At 44.2% G+C, this 15,947-nt stretch overlaps 1 protein-coding gene across 12 annotated transcripts in view; it reads left to right on the top strand.

Moving 5' to 3' along the window:
* CES5A (carboxylesterase 5A) overlaps positions 1 to 14,109 on the top strand; it is a 388,742-nt gene extending 374,633 nt beyond the window's left edge. For all 12 annotated transcript variants that reach the window (XM_089319747.1, XM_089319743.1, XM_089319740.1 and 9 more), the window contains 6 exons: positions 529 to 669; positions 5,072 to 5,140; positions 7,560 to 7,707; positions 10,604 to 10,753; positions 13,477 to 13,549; positions 13,654 to 14,109. In XM_089319747.1, the coding sequence (XP_089175873.1) occupies positions 529 to 669; positions 5,072 to 5,140; positions 7,560 to 7,707; positions 10,604 to 10,753; positions 13,477 to 13,549; positions 13,654 to 13,885 (813 nt within the window). In that variant the 3' untranslated portion in view covers positions 13,886 to 14,109. The remainder of the gene's footprint in view (positions 1 to 528; positions 670 to 5,071; positions 5,141 to 7,559; positions 7,708 to 10,603; positions 10,754 to 13,476; positions 13,550 to 13,653) is intronic.
* The last annotated feature ends 1,838 nt before the right edge of the window (positions 14,110 to 15,947 follow it).

Below are 15,947 nucleotides of genomic sequence, written 5' to 3'. Positions count from 1 at the left end.
TGTGTAAGTTCTTGACTTAATGTGTGTTTAGCTCAGTCCTATGCTCCCTTCTACTGAACTCCCAAAACAGAAACCTTAAAAAAAACATGATGAGAGATAGGTGTTGCTTTCTGAGATCCAAGAAATATCCCGCAATGTCCAAGGCACAGTGCTCTGAGTAAGACATCTTAGGAAGATGCTCAGTTTGATTTCTGCTGTGGTGGCCATTCTGTCCTTCCCCATTTTGCCCATTGCATTTGTCCCACGTTTCTCAAACTTGAAAATGCATCAGAATGCCCTGGAAGACTTGCTACAAGAAATTTTCTGGGATGCACTCTTAGAGTTTCATAATCAACAGGCCTGGGGTGGGGCCTGAGAATCTGCATTTCTAACAAGTTCCCAAATAACACTAATTCTGCTGCTCCAGGAACCTTTCTAGATGCATTTTGACTAATGCTAGACTGGCTTGGCTTAGCTGAGCTAGGATTTGGGAATAGCAGTTCTGCAAACAGAAGCAGCTACTGAGTTTTCTTCTCTTCCTTGTTGCAGAAAACAAAGTCTTTTACTCGAGTGGTTGATGGTCTTTTCTTTCCTGAAGATCCTATAGAACTATTGTCTCAAAAATCCTTCAAAGTGGTTCCTTCTATCATTGGAGTCAATAACCAAGAATGCGGCTACCTGCTGCCCATGGTAAGATTTGTGGCTGCCTGCCCTAGATACCCTCCCACCACCACCACCACCCGTGATGCAGCTATTTGCTTCAACAGCTGGGAGTTTCCCTAGAGGACCCCAAATGTTATGAGAGCTGCAGCCCATCAGTCAAACACTCAATGATAATCTCCCCTCTCTCTATACGTGGAATCTTAGTCTGTTTGTGTTACTATAACATAATGCTTCATGTTTGCTAGTGTATAAAAAAAGAGGCTTATTTGGCTCATATTTCTGGTGGCTGGCATGGGTTCCCTTGGCTGCACATGGTGCAGATATGGAAAGAGAACTGGCTGTGTGCAGAAGGGGCCTAAGTATATGAAGTGGCCTTGTTTGATAACAATTGGCTCTTGTGAAAACTAACCCAGTCCGGACAAAACTATGTCCTTTCTGAGGGTGGTGCTCCCATAGCCTAATCACCTTCCTCCAGGCCCTACCCCTTAAAGATCCATCTCCTTTCAATACTGTTACATTGGGACCAAGCTTCCAGACTACAAGCCCTTGGGGGAGATCCAAACCGTAGCAGAGGGTAATTGAGGACTTGGGGGAGTCACCACAGTGTTTGCCTTGCTCCTCATATGGAGATGGAAAAAACAACTATAAAAATAAAAGAGACAATTAGATCTATTGGATCTTTTCTAAAAATGATAACATAATTATTTCAAATAAAAGTAGTTACCACTATAGAGATACACTCCAGTTTGGAAAACGTCAGCCCTTTAAACTTTTCATGTCCACCCCTGATTCTGGCATTTTGACTTCCAAGAATTCAAGTTGAAGCATTATTAAATCATTTAATCCACTCAACAAGTATATGTAGAGCATTTACCACATGCTTATAAAAACTGAGCATCCAATAGAGAACAAGTCACATGCTTTCAGCTTTTTCCAGCTTCCCCAAACCCCATAACATTTGGGGCTGGGCTGTCGCTCCCCCTCTTCATGGAGGAACGACACCAAACCCTGCCTAGGCTTCATATCCGAGTCACGGCACCATTATGTCGCTCCCCCTCTTCATGGGGGAACGACACTAAACCCTGCCCAGGCTTCATATCCGAGTCACGGCACCATTATGTCGCTCCCCCTCTTCATGGAGGAACGACACAGGACCCTGCGCTGTTCTTTGGTCTGCTCGGCCCTCCCCGGGTTTGCTGCTGGTTCTTCCCGGGTTGGCTACCGTCCCTTCCACCTCCGTGGAAGGGCGGTTCCCCCTAGCCACTTTCCCCACTTCCGCGGGGGAGCGGCACACCGCCAGCCGGCTCTCTTGGGGGCTGCACAGGTGTTCCTCTTAGATGTTCCTGGTGCATGTTGTCTCTCTCCTCCTTTATAGTCCTCTTCCACCAATCCCAACTCTGCTACCCACATGCCGAGTACGCTGCTCTCCTGCAATCAGGAGCAGGTCCTGCTGTTTATTGGTTGAACTGGAGGCAGCTGTGTAGAAGCTGTTTCCTCCTCTCCCAGCGCCATATTGTGGGAGAGCAGATGCATAGAATAAGTCTTAATTCCAGTAACTTGGTCTAGTCTGAGTTGCTCCCCACATGGGCTAGGCTAAAACCAGGAGTTTTGAAGTCAATCTGCGTCTCCTATGTGGGCATCAGGGACCCAGGTACTTGATACCTACTGCCTTCCAGGGCACACATTAGCAGGAAGCTGGATGAGAAGTGGAGCTGGTACTGGAACCCGGGTACTCCACTATGAGAGGTGGCTGTCCCAAGTGGCATCTTAGCTGCTGCGCCGCCTGCCTGTCCCAAGCTTACATTCTTGAGGGAGAAGACAGATGAAATCCATGGTTCAAAAGACAACTTCAGAAAGTGCTGAGTGTTCTGAGGACAGAAGTGGAGAGAGATGGTGTCTCCAGGGAGGACAAAAGATCAAAGGTCAAGAGAGACTTTGAGGAGAGATCATTGAGCTAAGGCCTGGATGTGGAGAAGGAGCCTTGACTCTGGGACTTTTTTTAAAAAAAGATTTATTTATTTTACTTGAAAGCCAGAGTTACACACACACACGCACACACACAGAGAGAGAGAGAGAGAGAGAGGTCTTTCATCCTCCTCTGGTTCACACCCCAATTGGCCACAACGGCTGGAGCTGTGCCAATACAAAGCCAGGAGCCAGGAGCTTATTCTGGGTCTCCCATACAGGTGCAGGGGCCCAAGGGCTTGGAGCATCTTCTACTGCTTTCCCAGGCCATAGCAGAGAGCTGGATAGGAAGTGGAGCATCTGGGACTTGAACCGGCGCCCATATGGGATGCTGACACTGCAGGCAGCAGCTTTACTCCTATGCTGCAGCGCCGACCCCAACTCTGTGATTTAAGAGACCCTTCCCATTGGAAATATGCTTTCCATGTGTTCTCAGCAGATTGGATGATTCAAATTCATCATACCGTCAAAGTCCATTTATATAGTCCAACTCCTTGTTTTTATCTTTTCCTTTTTTTAAAAATTTTATTTAATAAATATAAATTTCCAAAGTACAGCTTTTGGATTACAGTGGCTTTTCCCCACCATAACTTCCCTCCCACCCACAACCCTCCCATCTCCCACTCCCTCTCCTATTCCATTCACATCAAAGGTATTTGCCAAGTTATAAAACTAGTTGGTGGTGGCCTAGAACCAGAATCCTGAGTTAGAGTTGTTAGAGTATGCTCGACCATTCTTAATTTGGTCTCCAGAGCAATCTTTCAGGGCCAGTGGGGTTGGGTATTTTTGTCCTCATGTTGTAAAGGTGGTGCCTGAGTCACAGACTGTGTGCCCTGGAAAGGGGGAAGGTGCTACTGATGATAGCTACCACTATAGCCATAGTGACCAGTTCCCGAGTGCTCTCCATGTCCCATGTACATGCTGTATCTGTGCAACAACTTGAAAATAGCTATTATTTTATAGTTAAAGAAACTGAGGCTCAGAGAAGTTAAAGTTATTTTCTTGTCTCCCAGCTAGTAAGGAAACAGTGATATATAATTTTTATACATTTAGACTCTGCCTTAAATGCTGGGTTCTTTGCTTTTTGACTGAGCCTCTTCTGTTACCTGTGACAAAGGTCTAATGTTAGTGCCTGCTTCACTGATACACATCAAATACCCTGAGATATGGTAAGTACTCAGTAGATGCTATGTATTGAAATTTTACAAGTGACAGGATGGAAATTGGTGCTCAGAACCTGTATCAGTGCTGATATTCCATGTGAACTTGGAGTTAGCCCCATTCCTGGTTGTTGGAGACCATAAGAAATCCTAAAGACAACAACAAAAACAAAATGCCAGCTTCTTAACACACACAGAGGACTCTCAGTGTTTAAATTATACTCATGGATAACTTGAATGACTTTGGAGACTCTCTCGCATTCCAGAAGACAAATCCATTTAAGTATCTATGGCTAGTGATTCATTATGCCAAGGTTTCCAGCAGAACATGGGCCAGGGAAATTCATTTGAGAAGTAAATAATATTTTTACCCTCTCATGTTTTTCCACTGTAAAATTTCTAGAAGATGATCATTTCACAAATAATTATATGAAGCTCTTAATAGGTAGCCAGCCCTGTTGTCAGTGATTTGCAAATATCACCTCTCTCAGGTGGGGACTGTTGCCATCTCCATCCTATAGATGGGGAATCTGAGATATGAAAACGTGAGGCCCCTGTCAAGTTCACAGCTCGTGAACTGCAGGGAAGAGATCCGAGTTCAGACCATCCGGCTGCAGGGCTTGTGCTCTCAACCGCTGCTTCACTGCCTGACCCCCTACTGCTGGCTCCTCGGAGGCCCAGATTGCAAAGGCCTTGGAAGGAAAACAAACCACTAGTCTCAACATTTTCTGGCTTCCCTTTGAACTTGATGTCAAAGCCTGTATTAGTCAACTCAGGCTGTCATAACAGAATACCATGGACTGGACGGCTTAAACAACACACAGTTATTTTCTTATAGTTCTGGAGCCTAGAAGTCCAAGACCAAGTGTGGGTGGGTTTGGTTTCTCATTGGCTGGCAGATGGCCACCTTCTTGCTGTGTCCTCATATGGTCTATCCTCTATGTTCTTGATTCTTGGTGTCTGTTTGTGTGTCAATTTTCCCTTGTTAGGACATTATTAACCAGACTGGATGAGGGTCCACACTACATCATCCCCTCTTCAATGGACCTCTCTCCAAATGAAATCATACACAGAGATAATGGAGTTAGGGTTTCAAAGTATGACATCAAGGGGTATACAGTTCATCAGATAATGGGGTCATTTCCTCTGGTTGGGGGTTACTTGGGCTCCTGCATGTGGCTGCCTGGGGCTGAAGGATTTCCTACTGTTTCCATCCTCTCCTTGGGAAGTCAAATGCCCAGGACCTCAGAAAGACTGGTTTCTGACCAGAAGACTCACAGAAGATGCCCTCCTTCTCTCCACAGAAGACAATCCCTAATATCCTTGATGGATCCAACAAGACTCTTGCCCTTCATGTGATACACACTATACTGGTAAGTGAACTTGGATGACTGGGACTCTCCAAAGAGTCATCCACTTAACAAACATCTCTGGACTATTCTCAAGATAGGATCTGGGGGCATAGACATTTCTTATTCATTTACTCGTTCAACAGGTCTATGCTACACATAGGCCTGTAGTCCTTCATTTACAGTCCAAAAACCTTAAGGACTTTTGAAACCAAGCTGGACTCCAAATCTGACCTTGACTGATTTGTGGCCATTAGCTTTTATTGTTTCTACATGTTCATTCACTAATTTGTCCTACTGTTCAGATGTTGCTATGTGGATATGTTAATGTAGGTATTGAGGTGCTGCCCCCAACCCCAGAGGAATGTGGAGAGGTTGGCTGTACTCAGAGAAGCTGCTTGCAGTATTGCACACCATGGAAGGAGTAGAACCGTCATCCCAAGGATTGGAAATAGGAGGAAGAATGAAATAATTTGGCTTCCTCTTGGAAGGAACCCTCTGAGTGCAATGTAGGCCATATTGGGAGTAGAGGATCCCTCAGTTCCTAAGGCTATGTGGAGGGATGTTGGATGACTCCTGGCATCTGTTGCTGAGAACTGGGACTAAGGTTTGAGAGACATTTAAAATATAAGTTGGATAGTAGACCACAAGGCTGGATTGGAGATGGGTGCATGGAAGAGGTGATCACAGGTCTGGACTTCAGTGTAGGGGAACTCTTGAGAAGGAGGGCATTTCAAGAGCAGAAGTTATCTTAAGCCAAGTCACAGTAGTAGGAAATAGATTATATGAGGAGGTACAAGAGGAATGGGAGAATATGTGGTCTCTCCTAGCCCTGGCAGCACACCAGGAGCTGCTTTGCACATGATAAGTAGTTCTCTGATGCAGGATGCATGGCCTTGCTCCAAAACTTCAGGGGTGTGCACTGTCACTAGCCTAGAAGGATCACCAGTGACTGAATAAGACTGTCTACCCATCTTGGATACCTCTAGCCCTATGGGGCCTACTGACCATATGATTCAAGTGCCAGGCCCTTGCACCCCAACCTGTACATGCTGCAGAGCCCACCCTTGCTCTGAGCCTGATTAAAAACTATAAGGCTTGTGAAGATCCAATAAATGGATCTGAGCATCATTCCCAGATGTGGCATCTGCTGCCATGCCTCAAAATTTCAAAGAAATCTACCAAGGGCTGTGTGTGGCAATGGTTTGAGGTATAGCAATTTGTCCAGCATCCCCTGGAGCGCCAGATTCCATAAAAATATCACCATTGTGGTAGATCCTTGAATCCTCATAGAGTTTACCTTGCACCCTCCTAGTTTTGTTGGTGGAGCAAGTTAAGGGAGAAAACCTGAAGGCAGGTTTATGCTGAGTCAAAGAAGGCATCAAATGCCCCATTAAGGCACTCAGCAGCGGAACCAACAGAACCTACTCTGTACCAGCAGTGCTTTTCTCTTCATATCTCATGCAGCAACCTGTGTTCCCACAGATGAGCATATGAGGGTTCCAAGAGACCAACTGGGTTAGATAAAATAACAAAGAACTGGAGGCAGTACCGAGACCTGGAGCAAAGCCAATTTCATGATGTGTGGCTCATGTAGTCAGAAGGATCCTACTTTTGGGTTGATGCTCTGCTGTGCCCATATTGAAATTCTTAATAGGTTTTAAAAATTTTACGTATTTATTTGAAAATCAGAGTTACAGAGAGTGGGAGAAAGAGAGGTATCTTCTATCTGCTAGTTCACTCCCCAAATGGCTGCAACAACCAGTGAAGCTAGGAGACTGGAACTCCATCCGGTCTCCCACATGGGTGGTAGGAGCCCAGGTACTTGGGCCATCTTCTTCTGCTTTCCCAGGCACATTAGTATGGAGCTGAATGGGAAGTGGAGCATCCAGGACATGAAATGGCTTCCCCTGTGAGTGCAGGGGCTCAAGGACTTTGACCATTTTTTTGCTGCTTTCCCAGGTATACTAGCAGGGACCTGGAAAGGAAGTGGTGCAGTTGGGACTCAAATCGGTGCCCACTTTGGATGCTGGTGTTGAGGGTAGCATATTAATTTGATGCACCACAATACCAGTCCTGTTTCTTAATAATTTTTACAGAGGAGGCCCACATTTTCATTTTGCATTGAGCTCCGCAAATGGTGTAACCATATCTGGCCAGGAGTGACTCTTTCTTAAGCATGTTAGTGAGGTTTGTCACTGTGCTTAGAAGCATGATATTTGAATGCAAATAGACCCATTTGGACCAACCACTTACACTTTCTAAGCCTCATTTTCCTGACCTGTGGAATGGGGCTAATTTTGATACTTGCATCATGAAATTGCTGTATGGATTACCCAGGGCAATGCACATAACGTATTCAGAAGTATGTCTGCACAGGCAAGTGCCTAATATGCTGACCATTATGGTGATCTGGATCTCCTACGATTGTGATGTCTTGCAGAACATTCCTCCCCAGCTTTTGCATGTTGTGTCTAATGAATACTTTCGTGACAAGAACTCTTCAGTTGAGATCCGAGATAGTCTCCTGGACTTGCTTGGAGATGTGTTTTTTGTGGTCCCTGCGCTGATCACAGCTCGCTATCACAGAGGTGAGTCTCTGAGCAGCCCCAGGACCACAGCCCGGTGAGGCTTATGGCAGCAGGGATCTAACTTGTCTGTTGGCCAGCTGTCTGCTCCTCCTCTCTGCTCCTTCACTGAGAGGGATCCCCAGGTGTGTCTGAGACACGACTGTGCCATGTTGAGTTTGCAAGTTCCTTGCCTTTCAGAGTTTGAGAATGTTGGTCAATACTTGTTTCTGTCCCTTCCTGTTTTTCAGGACCATGTTAAACATTTCTACCTTCCCACAATTTTCTGTGACCCATTCTCCAAGATATATATATATATTTCTTTTCTCTTTGGAGATGTCTTCCATGACATCCTAGCTATAAGGAGTATGGAACAATCAGGAAGGAAGATTACTTGTAGGGATGCAATCCTAATGCTTCTTTCTCTCCCTGGCTTCCTTCCTCCCATCCCTTCCCTTCTCTTGCCCTCCTTTCCTCTCTTCTTCCTCTGCCTTCCCCTCCCCCTTCCTCTCCACCTTTCCCTCCAACTCCCCTTTTCCCTTTCCTTTTAATGCATTTATCAAAGGTATGCTATGGCCCGCACAGCGGCTCATTAGGCTAATCCTCCGCCTTGCAGCGCCAGCACACCGGGTTTTAGTCCTGGTCGGGGCACTGGATTCTGTCCCGGTTGTCCCTCTTCCAGGCCAGCTCTCTGCTGTGGCCCAGGAGGTCAGTGGAGGATGGCCCAAGTGCTTGGGCCCTGCACCCCATGGGAGACCAGGCTCCCTGGCACCTGGCTCCTGGCTTCGGATCAGCGTGGTGTGCTGGCCACAGCGCACCAGCTGCGGCGGCCATGGGAGGGTGAACTAACGGCAAAGGAAGACCTTTCTCTCTCTCTCTCACTGTCCACTCTGCCTGTCAAAAAAAAAAAAAAAAAAAAAGGCATGCTATGTGCCTGGAACTGTGAGCAAAAGAGAGACCATGCTGCCATTTCACAAACATTCTAGTAGAGGAGATTGGTAACAGAAAAACAAGTAAATCTAGAATATCTTGGATGATAGTGCAATGGAGTAAAATCTGGCAGGGAAGGTTAGCAGTGACAGGGAGGTCACTGTTTTTAAAGTCTGCCAGGATGATACATGACAGATTAGATGAGGACTGAGTTTGGCAACATGGAGACCACGGATGACACTGAAAAGAAATATTGTGATGAAATGATGGGGGACTGAAAATTTTACTAAAATGGGTTCAAGGTAAAATGAGTAAACTGATCTCTACACACAGTAGCATTCCAATATCAATCAAAATATTAGCAGTGGTTTTGGAGAAATACTTTTACTAATCCATATCCAGAATTGAGCTCTTATATTTCAGTAATAAAGACAATCTTTTTCAATAATGGATTAAAAAAACTTGAGAAGATACCTTATAAAAGAAGATATTTGGAAATTCCAAAGCCCACAAAAAAGTGCTCAACATTATTAGTTATCAGCAAAATGAAGTAACAATTTTCACCCACTGGAGTGGCTAAAATTAACGTGAATCATACCAGGAAATATTGACAAGGATGTGGAGTGTTCAGAATTCTCATGTACTGATGGTGGGAATGTAAAATGGTACAACCACTCTAGAAAACTGGCAGTTTCTTACTAACTTAAACACCTACCTACTCTATTATCTAACTATTCTACTCCTAGACAGTCACTGAAGAGAGATGAACGCATTTTCCATACAAGAGACTTGTACACAGCAGCTTTAGTCACAGTATCTCCAACCTGGAAACAACAACCCAAATTTCTATCATTAGATGAATGAATAAGCAAATTGTAAAACATTCATGCAGTAGTAAACTACTTGGTGATTAAAGAAAAATCTAGTAGGGTGGGCATTGTGGAACAGGTTAAACTTCCATTTGGAACTCCCACATCCTATATCACAGAGTGCCTAGGATGGAGTCCCACCTCTGCCTCCAATCCAGCTTTCCTCTAATGTGCCTGGGAAGCAGCATATGATGGAAAACAAGTACTTGGGAGACCCAGACGGAGGTCCTGGCTCCTGGCTTTAGCTTGACCCAGGCCAAATTGTTGCAAACATTTAGGTAGTAAACTAGTAGATGGGAATTTCTCTCTCTCTTATAAATAAATAAATAAAAGCTTAAACAAAGACATTACAGAGTAAAGATTTTCAGAAGAGAAGCGAACGAATGTGGGGTGCACATGCATGGATTAATCGTGGGAGCAGGAATGAGCCTTGCTCCATTTGTCTCCATACAGTTGAACCAGGGTAGATGAGAGGAAGTCACAACCAGGTAGATCTGTGTTCAGTATGAAGGACTTTCTTTCTAAAAAATTATTTATTTGAAAGGCAGAGTGACAGTGAGAGAGAGAGAGAGAGAGAGAGAGAGAGAGGTGTCTTCCACTGCTGGTTCACTCCCCAGATGGCCACAACAGCCAGGGCTGTCCAGACTAAAGCCAGAATCTTGGAACTCCATCTGAGTTTCCCATATAGGTGGCAGGAGCCCAAGCACTTGGGCCATCCTCCTCTATCTTCCCAGGTGCATTAACAGGGAACTCGATTACAAGTGAAGCAACTGGGACTCAAAGTAGCACTCTGACAGGGGATTCCTGGGGTCAGAAGCAGCAGCTATATCGGCTGCGCCACAGTCCTGTCCCCTGAAGGACTATTTCAAGGAGTAGAACTATTGCCTTCTCAGGCTTCCTGAGGGGTAGTTATCTCGTTGTCATTGGGAGTATGAGGGCTGTTGTAGCAGGAACGCTGGTCTCAAAGGAGGAGGGGAGAAGTTAGGCTGCTGTAGGCCACCTCTTGTCTCTGAGCTGTTCCACCTGTGGATCTGTAAATCCAGGACTTCAGAGCTAGAGATGCAGGGCTGGCCCCTGCTCCGCACTGTGTGCATGCCTGACCTTTCCTGACCTTTTCTCAGATACTGGTGCACCCGTCTACTTCTACGAGTTTCAGCATCGACCCCAGTGCTTTGAAAATACGAAGCCTGCTTTTGTCAAAGCTGATCACTCTGATGAAATCCGCTTTGTATTTGGAGGTGCCTTCCTGACGGGCGACGTTGTCATGTTCGGTAAGGACCTGACTGCAGGGGGGCTCCTGCTTTTGCAGGTGGGGAGAAGATTCTGGGTCTCCACAGTTAGCATAGCTCCCTGCTCACCCCACTGCTCTGCAAGTCCACGGTGACTGGTGGGCTGGAATTAAATGACATCCATGGCTTAAAGACCAGCACATCCTTTCTTGGGAAAATGCCTGCACTTAACTTTAAGAAACCAGTACTAAAAAGAGCTACAAGCGTTTTCTCAGTGAGTATTGAATTTTATACCAAAGCCTGCAGGGTTAGGTATTTTGGGGCCCTCAGGCAATTTTTTGAAAAACAATTAGAATTATTTTCTTCTTTCTCATTGACTACTGATCTCCCTTCTCCCTGCCCTTCTCAGAAATCCCATGAAGCTACCACCCATGCATTAACAAGCAGGGACCATGTTTTTTCCATTATTCTAGCTCAAAATTGTCTGGATCCAAATGCCTTGTGAATTGGTATTAGTGATATTTGCTCATTTATTACTGAATTGATGACATGTTCTTTGCCTCAAATAATCAACAAATCAAATGAGATTATCAGTAGAAAACATTAAAGAAAAATTGCACATGTGGTTTTATCACTAAAATATTTAGCTAAGAACAATACAATGTACTAGTCAATGAAGACAGGATCTCCCTTAAAGGGGTGCTTGTTCACTGTGGTTTATTCATTATTTCATTTCTTCATCCTCATCTTATAACAAAGATAACAGCAGGACTACCTAATAGGTTGCCATCTAAGATTGAATGAAACAATTTCCATAGAGCACACAGTTGAGTGCTTAATAAATGATGTTATTACTCAGTAACCATTACTGGGCCCATTCTGTGTGATGGCACAGGGACTTTCCAAACTGGAAAAAATATGAACACTGAATGTATCCTTGATATTTAAAGAGCTACTAAAATCAATGAGAAAAGAACAACCTAATAAAAAATTTGGCAACAGATATAAACTGACATTTTATGGGGAAGGAAACCCAAGTGACTTTTAAATGTATGAAAATCCATTTTACCTCACTCACCACATAAGAACTGAAGACTAACCTTGACTGGAGAATCATTTTTCATCATTCAAGTTGGGAAGAACAATGCATTTTCAACAAAGGATTCAAGCAGGTGTGGGAAACAGACCATTCTATACATTATTAGAAGACTACCAACATTTAAAATCCGTGCAGTCTTGACCTTGGCAATTTTTCTTCTAGGATTTTTTGTGCAAATATACTTCCACATGTGCAAAAATATATGTGCACACTGAAGCATTGTTTTTGCCAGCAGAAGATTGGAAACAAAATGAACATCCATCAGTAGAATACTGGATACATGAGTTACAATATTATGTAACTGTATATATATTTTATATATACATAATTTATGTCTAGGTATTTATAGAATTATAAATGGAAACTTTATAGGTGACAATGTCCTGGCTACAATTTTAGTAAAAAGAAAAAGATCTAGAATATGTGGCAAATAGACTCCCAAATGTGTGAAAAGAAAGAGCTTACTTATACCCTGGTGCATGTGGAACCTGCTTTCCTGTAAGTGCCTGAAAATTTGATCACACTGGTTGCCTCTGAGGTTGTAACTGAAGGGTCCGAAAGGAAGAGAAGGAAGGAAACTGATTTTCATTAGATGTTGGATTTTCTTACCATATTTTGGATTTTGGCCTTTGTATTTGACTAAGTATTGCCTTTTTAAATGAAGAAATATAATATAGTTGCCCCTCTCTATACTTGGGGGAAAATTGTATATGTACTAGACATTCATAGACTTTTTTCTTGTCATTATTCCCTAAACAATACTGTATAACAGCTATTTAATTTACATGATATTAGATATTCTTTTGAAAAATAAGTTATTGATTTTTATTTATTTGAAAGGTAGAGGGACAGAGAGAGGGAAGGAGGGAGGAAAGGAAAGGAAGGGAAAGGAAAGGAAAGGAAAGGAAAGGAAAGGAGAGGAAGAGAGAGAGAGAGAGAGAGAGAGAGAGAGAGAATCATTTGTCTCTTGGTTCCCACCTAAAATGCCCACAAATAGCCAGGGCTGGACCATGCTAAAGCCAGGAGCCAGGAACTCCATCCCAGTCTCCCATATGAGTGGCAGGAAACCAAGTACTTGAGCCATCACTGCTGCCTCCCAGGTTGTGCGTTGACAGGTAGCCAGAAAGAAGCAGAGGTGGAACTTAACCCTAGACCCACCAATGTGGGATAGAGGCATCCTGAGTGGAGGCTTAACCCACTGTGCTACAACCCCCACCCCTGTATTTGGTGTTCTAAGTAATCTAGAATTTGATATATAAGGATATATAAGGATTTTGGTATTTGTGGCAGGTCCTGGAACCAAGCCCTTGAGGTATTAAAGGACAGCTGTAATTAATTGTTTATAAAATATGTGCATATGTGTGTGTGAGAGAGAGAGGTTGAGGGTCTGTCCTCAATGAAACTGCAGCCTCATAGGAATGGTTGGAAGTGCACAAGGGCGCAAGGTAGACTGGGAAGATGCACTGTTTGGAAGCCACCATTGCTTGTGCAAATCACAGGTGCTCTGAGCCTCAGTATCTGCATACATGGAATGGGTACAATGACTTGGCAGGCTTGTAAGGATCCAATGGGAAGAGAGATTTGAAAGGGATTCATGGAATGTGAGATGCCTTGTGCTTCTGAGGAATCACTGTGAGCAGCTGGATTTTGTGATTGTCTCCTGCAGAAGGAGCCACTGAGGAGGAGAAATTGCTGAGCAGGAAGATGATGAGATACTGGGGTAACTTTGCTCGGACTGGGTAAGTGAGTGTGTCATGTCCCCACTACTGGGTAATGAACCTGTTGTCTCCCTTCACATGATGTCAGAGGATGTCAGTCTCACTTCTGCTGCTCTCACTCTCAGGAATCCGAATGGGGACCACCTGCCTCTGTGGCCAGCCTACAACAAGAACGAGATGTATCTGAAGCTGGACTTGAACATAAGTCTTGGAGAGAGACTGAAGGAGCAGAGAGTGGTGTTTTGGACCAACACCTTTCCCATGATAATGTCCACTTCTGAAGCTCTCCCCAGTCCCCTGTCTTCCTTAATCTTATTTTCTCTGCTCTTGCCATTCCTTTCTTTTTCTGCTCCTTGAGCAGTTAGTTATCTTTGTATGGTTTTGACTTCCTTTCTCCTGCTGTAATTTCTCCCACAACCATGAACTTCATTCTGAGTTTAAGTGCTTTGTGCGGGGCTCTTTGTGGGGTAAGTGGCTTTGGTTGATGTTTTACAGACTTAGGGATGATTCTTCTGAAATTCTTTGTAACATCAAAAAATGCAATTTGTCTTAGATAAGATTTCTTCAGTAAATCTGGAGAAGGGCTGGCCTATTTTTGTAATAACAATCTTGTTAACTGCAATAAAATCAGAATGTAAAATATGTACAGGCAATAGAATTTAATTCTACTGATAGTTACTCTCCCTGCCAAACCCAAGATCAAACAGGCTTTCTATTAGAGAAGATATCTGTGTGTTTCCCAAAATGTGGGTCCCCCACCCCCAATTCAGGGGGCTTCTGCCATAAGCCAAGTTGGGATGTCCTGCTGGTTTGAGCTGGGTCTCTTTTCTGACTCAGTGGGATATGCAGAGGAGGTTTTTTTTTAATCCTTTTTGTCCATGGTCAATGTCCCTAGCCAATTTGCTATAACTGAATTCCACATTCTGGGTAGTTTATAAAGAAAAGAGGTTTATTTAGCTCATGGCTCCAAATGTCCAAGAGCATGGCACTGGCACCTACTGAGCATCTGATGAGGACCTTCCTTGTGCGTCACCACATGAGAGAGCATCACGTGGCAAGACCGAGCAAGCAAGGCAGAGACAGTCTGCTTTCATCATGAGCCACACCCACGACAGCCCATTAATCCACTAATCTGTTAATCTATAAATGGATTAATCCATTCCTGGGGACAAAGTCCTCATGACCCAACCATCTGCTAAGGGTCCCACCTGACCTCATCTCTTAATATATTTTTTAAAGATTTATTTATTTATTTGAAAGTCAGAGTTACACAGAGAGAAGAGAGGCAGAGAGAGAGAGAGAGAGAGAAAAAGAGAGAGAGAGAGAGGTCTTCCATCCAATGGTTCATATTGACCAATGGTTCAACGGCCAGAGCTACACCAATCCAAAGCCAGGAACCAGGAGCTTCCTCTGTGTCTCCCACATGGGTGCAGGGGCCCAAGGACTTGGACCATCTTCCACTGCTTTTCTAGGCCATAGCAGAGAGCTGGATTGGAAGTGGAGCAGCCAGGACTAGAACCGGCACCCATATGGGATGCTGGCGCTTCAGGCCAGGGCGTTAACCCACTGCACCACAGCACTGGCCCCATCTCTTAATATCTAATGGGAATCAAACTTCAACATGCACTTCAGTGGGGATGTTCAAATCATAGCCATGGAAACAAGACATCATCCAAGGTCAAGAACCTAAAGATCAAACATCCGGCGGCCAGTCAGATCAGGGACTCCGAGAGAAGAAGCTTCTCTGATGGGGATGAGACAAATCTACTACTCAAGAAGTCAACATTGGGTGCCAGACATATGCCCCTGGGCACATGGTGGTGAACAGAATCACGGCCTCTATCAAACAGTGAGAAGGCAGGTGTTAAGCAAACATGCACACAGGTGGATATTTTAAGACTCGAATTTGATAACCACTACTCAAGAAAAGTAAGGTGTTTAAAGAAAGTATAACAGAGGGATTCCTAGATTGAAATCATAGGGGCTGTCTCTGGAGAACTAAAGTAACTTCAAGTTCATAGGAAAATACAATTAAAGGTATGAGTTTATTTTGGTGGAAAAAAGTTGAAACTCATGCATAGTTTTTCATAATATATGCTTTCCATGTATTATGAAATAAATTTGCATCATCATTCAAAGAATATATTCACTTTTAAAAATAATTTTTAAAAAAATTTGAGGGGGAGATAGAGCACCCCCACCTGTGATTTACCCTCAAATGCTGTCAACAGCCAGAGGTGGACGGGGGGCAAGAGCCAGAAGCTGAGAACTCAATCTAGGTATCCCAAGTAGGTGGCAGGGACCCAATTATTTGAGCTGTCACTGCTGCCTTCCAGGGTTCGCATTAGCAGGAAGCTGGAGTCAGGAGCTGGAGCCAGGAATTGAATCCAGGTACTTCAGTGGGAGATGCCAACTTCTT

This window comes from Oryctolagus cuniculus, chromosome 18 (genome assembly GCF_051225735.1).
Source record: "Oryctolagus cuniculus isolate XC-2025 breed Fujian yellow rabbit chromosome 18, ASM5122573v1, whole genome shotgun sequence".
NCBI lineage: Eukaryota > Metazoa > Chordata > Mammalia > Lagomorpha > Leporidae > Oryctolagus > Oryctolagus cuniculus.
The sequence above is the reverse complement of the archived record's forward strand: the minus strand, read 5'-3'. Positions and strand labels throughout refer to the sequence as shown.